The 4379-nt window shown below is 34.0% G+C and overlaps 1 protein-coding gene across 1 annotated transcript in view; it reads left to right on the forward strand.

Moving 5' to 3' along the window:
- The window catches only part of LOC112031555 (heat shock cognate 70 kDa protein-like), a 10619-nt gene extending 7340 nt beyond the window's left edge, over positions 1-3279 (forward strand). The window contains exon 2 of the mRNA XM_065775952.1: positions 1230-3279. Coding sequence (XP_065632024.1) covers positions 1230-2875 — 1646 coding nt within the window. The 3' untranslated portion in view covers positions 2876-3279. The remainder of the gene's footprint in view (positions 1-1229) is intronic.
- The last annotated feature ends 1100 nt before the right edge of the window (positions 3280-4379 follow it).

A 4379-nucleotide genomic window follows, 5' to 3' on the forward strand; every position in this document is an offset into this window, starting at 1 on the left:
GGGAGTGTTCCCCCCCCCCCCCCCCTCTCCCCCTTTTATGTTGGTATCATTGTCTATTTTTCTGGAGTGGGAGTTGTTTATTTTCTATTTCTAACCATGTTAAGGAGGCAAACTACTTAAGTGCAGAAGAAATTGAATGAGTGGCAATTGGCCCCTCTCACCCCTGGCTCCACCTGGTCTCATTCTAATATACTAATTTATTTTTTATAGTTAGAAATAATATCAAACTATATTAGTTTAAATTAATTAAAATTCATCATTATTTTTATAAGTAAACAAATGGTACAAAAAATTTCGATTAAATTAGGTTTGATCTTTTTTCTAAATTATCTAATTAAATTTTATTTCTTAGTACTTATTGAATTAATATGTATCATATATAAATAAACTTTCCCCCGGAGCATAGAGATAACTAGTACCCTAATACTAAACAAATTCTAATTTAGGTTTAATAATTTCTAATTAAATTAGGAAAGATCCTTTCCACAAATTCTCTAATTTAACTTGTTATTTATTAATAGTACTTTTTTATTATTGAATATTAATAGTACTTATTAATTGAATGTCTCATATATAAATTTTATTTATCAAACTTTTCCATGCATTAATTGATCAGATTAGGGAATGATTTAAAGCAAAAAATGGAACTCAAATATTAGCCAAAAGATGCAGGGGTTATTCAAATTAATCATTGTAAAATGTTTGGACAAGCTTATTATTATTTGCCTTTTATTTTATTTGAAATTAAATTACATAAAAATATATCTATACTTATGTTTTTTAACAAAAATATAACTTTACTTTTTCTTCGAATGATAAATATATTACTATACTTTACCTAAATATATATATATATATATATCACAATGTTTTATAGCACTCATATTCACCATTTTATAGGCGACAATCTCATTCAAATTCATGCATGGTGTTCAAAGCTATCAATTACGGACAGTTTTGGTTTTATTAATTGTAGTGAATATGAGCTTAATTAAAGTTCTCTGTTACAAATTTCAGGCATATAGTATCGATTTAAATTAAAAAATTTCTAGGTCATCAGCACGAGCTTAAGCTGCCAATCTTTTATGTTTTCTAATTATTCTTGTCCATAGAGATATATATATATATATATCTCTCTATGGACAAGAAATGAATAATTTATTTCTGCTCCTTATGCTTTATTGTTGTCAAATCATTTTTTAATTCCTTAAAATGGTGTTGTCATGTAGATGCGAAGCGATTGATTGGTAGGAGATTTAGTGATCCTTTAGTTCAGGAAGATATCAAGCTTTGGCCTTTCAAGGTCATTTGTGGTCTTGATGACAAACCTATGATCGTTGTCAACTATAAGGGCGAAGAGAAGTACTTTTCTGCGGAGGAAATCTCATCTATGGTCCTTAGAATGATGCGTGAGATTGCCGAAGCCTACTTGGGCACAACTGTGAAGAATGTTGTTATTACTGTCCCTGCCTACTTCAATGACTCCCAACGTAAGGCTACAAAGGATGCTGGAGGCATTGCAGGCCTGAATGTCCTGCGTATAATCAATGAACCAACTGCTGCAGCCATTGCTTATGGTCTAGACAAGATTGCAGATAGTAATGGCAAGAGAAATGTGTTGATTTTTGATTTGGGTGGTGGTACTGCAGATGTCTCACTACTTACCATTGAAAAGGGTGTCTTCCAAGTGAAGGCTGTTGCTGGAGACACTCACCTTGGAGGTGAGGACTTTGATAACCGAGTGGTAAAGCACTGTGTTGAAATATTTAACAGGCAACACAAGGTGGACATTAGTGGGAATTCCCGAGCTCTTAGGAGGTTGAGAACTGCATGTGAGAAGGCAAAGCGGATTCTTTCTTCTGCAATTGATACTACCATTGAAGTCGATTCTTTGTATGATGGCATTGATTTCTTTTCAACTATTTCCCGGGCCAAATTTGCAGAACTCAATACGGATTTATTCAGGAAGTGCATCGCTATTGTGGAGAACTGCTTGACTGATGCTAATATAGATAAGAGCTGCGTCGATGCTGTTGTTCTTTCGGGTGGTTCTTCCCGAATTCCCAAGGTCCAGCAGTTGTTGCAAGACTTCTTCGATGGGAAGGAGCTTTGCAAGAGCCTTAATCCGGATGAGGCTGTAGCTTATGGAGCAGCTGTTCAAGCTGCGATCTTGACCAATATGAGAAATGAGAAACTGCAAGACATCGTGCTCTTAGATGTCACCCCTCTTTCCCTTGGTATAAAAGCTAATGGAATGGATATGAATATTATGATTCCAAGGAATACCGCCATTCCTACTGAGAAGAAGAGGTACTACACCACTAGCGCTGACAACCAAACTTCTGTATTGATCTCTGTTTACGAGGGTGAAAGAGCAAGAACTTGTGATAACAACTTGTTGGGACGATTTAAGCTTAATATTCCTCCAGCACCCAAGGGTGCTGTTAAAATAAACGTTTGTTTTAATATTGACACTAATGGTATCTTGAATGTTTCTGCTAAGGAGATGACCACTGGTGTAATGAGGAATATCACCATCACTAATGATGAGTCGAGACTGTCCAGCGAAGAGATTCACAGGATGGTCCAGGATGCAGAGATATACAAGGCCGAAGATGATGAACACAGGAAGAAGGTCAAGGCTAAGGTTGCTTTGGAGAAATATACCTACAACATGAGGAATACTATCAATGATGAGAAGATTAGTGCCAAGCTTTCCCGTAGAGGTAAGAAAAAAATTAAAGATGCTATTCAACAGGTGATTGAGTGGTTAGATGGCCTCCAGCTCGTGGATTCAGAAGAGTATGCGGACAAGCTTGAAACGCTCAAGAGCATCTGCAATCCCATCATGGAGAGAATTTATAGATTAAATTGAGCAGAACTTCTCAACGGTGCAGCATATGTAAGGGTGCAAACCATGTTACTAGTGTGACTATTTCGACTTTGTTTGTCCAAACCTTTAACTCAATTATTTTCTTGCTAGTTATAAGTAATTTGTCCTTGGTTGGAAATTTATTACTTAATTTATGGTTTGTCATTTTTATGTCCACTGATAAGGTTGAGCCTCAACCTGTCTAGCTTGGATGTGGACTTATCCTCGTAAAAGCCACAGTTTGTTTGTATTTTAGAGTCTTAGATTAGATTAAGAAGCCATATGAATTGATAAAAGGTTGGCTCTGACTCTGTTCATGGAGAGGATAAATTGCCTCTGTTACGTAGCCTTTGTGAAATGTTTCATGGCCCTGAATTTACATTGAGAAAAAAAAAATCTGATTTAAAGATATGAAAGATTTGGTAAATTTAAGTCCTAGATTGCTTGACTGCTCGAGCGATCATTATTCAAGAAACAGAAATTTCATGTTGTTGGGGATATTACACAAAGTAATGATAAAAGAATAATGTCAACACAAAAGACAAACAGAAAATAGATAATTTGGAGGCACAATATCATTATCCTTAAATAATATTTGCCCACACACTATTGTTGTTAAAGGGTTATCGCAAACTTGTCTCCAGGATACATCTTAGTTGTTGGGTTCTACAAATAGTAATTCTAGAGAATGACCAAATGATTTCTTGTATTTTTTTGTAACTTAATATTTTGTGTTTCTTTTTAAGCGAACATAAACCTCTATTTATACCCATAGCGTTATATTTCACTAAAAGACATATATGGAGAATTAAAATGTTTCATAAAACTATTTACAATGCTTAAAACATTTTCAAACATTCAGAATAGTTACCAAAAATTCTGCAGAAAATTCAATTTTATGAGTCTTGATCGATTGAGCATTCCTTTCGATCAATTGAATGCTCTTTTCAATCAATTGAACAATAATCGAGCATTAATCGAACCCAGCAAAGACTCTAGAACAATTTTACTCATCACATTGATTGATCAAGGAAAGACTTCAACCGATCGAAAATACTGAATTTCGAATTTCACTTAGAAAATTCTAGAACTTGAATTTTCATTTTATAAACTTTATGAAACAATATTCTCCGAACTCAAATATCTTTATTACAACCTATTCATGTATATACCTACCAAAAGTGAATATCCAACTAAAAGTGGATTTGTTATCGCTCATAGTAGTAATCCAACTAGCATCTGAATAACCTTCCAACATAGCTGGAAATGCAGAATAAAAGAGTCCCAAACTAATGGTTTTTTTTTTAAATAACCAAAAACTTTACCAATTGCTTTCCAATTGTTAGGGTACATTTTTTTTTACACCTGATTTTGTTTAAGCACCACCTATTTATTTTCAAACACCACTAACAAGTCATTGGACTTTCACAAATATTTTTTTCCCTATTATTATATTAACCACATATATTTCATATTTTATTATCTAAATTGGGTTATGATATAAACT

This window comes from Quercus suber, unplaced genomic scaffold, assembly GCF_002906115.3.
Source record: "Quercus suber isolate HL8 unplaced genomic scaffold, Cork oak 2.0 scaffold_124, whole genome shotgun sequence".
Taxonomy (NCBI): domain Eukaryota; kingdom Viridiplantae; phylum Streptophyta; class Magnoliopsida; order Fagales; family Fagaceae; genus Quercus; species Quercus suber.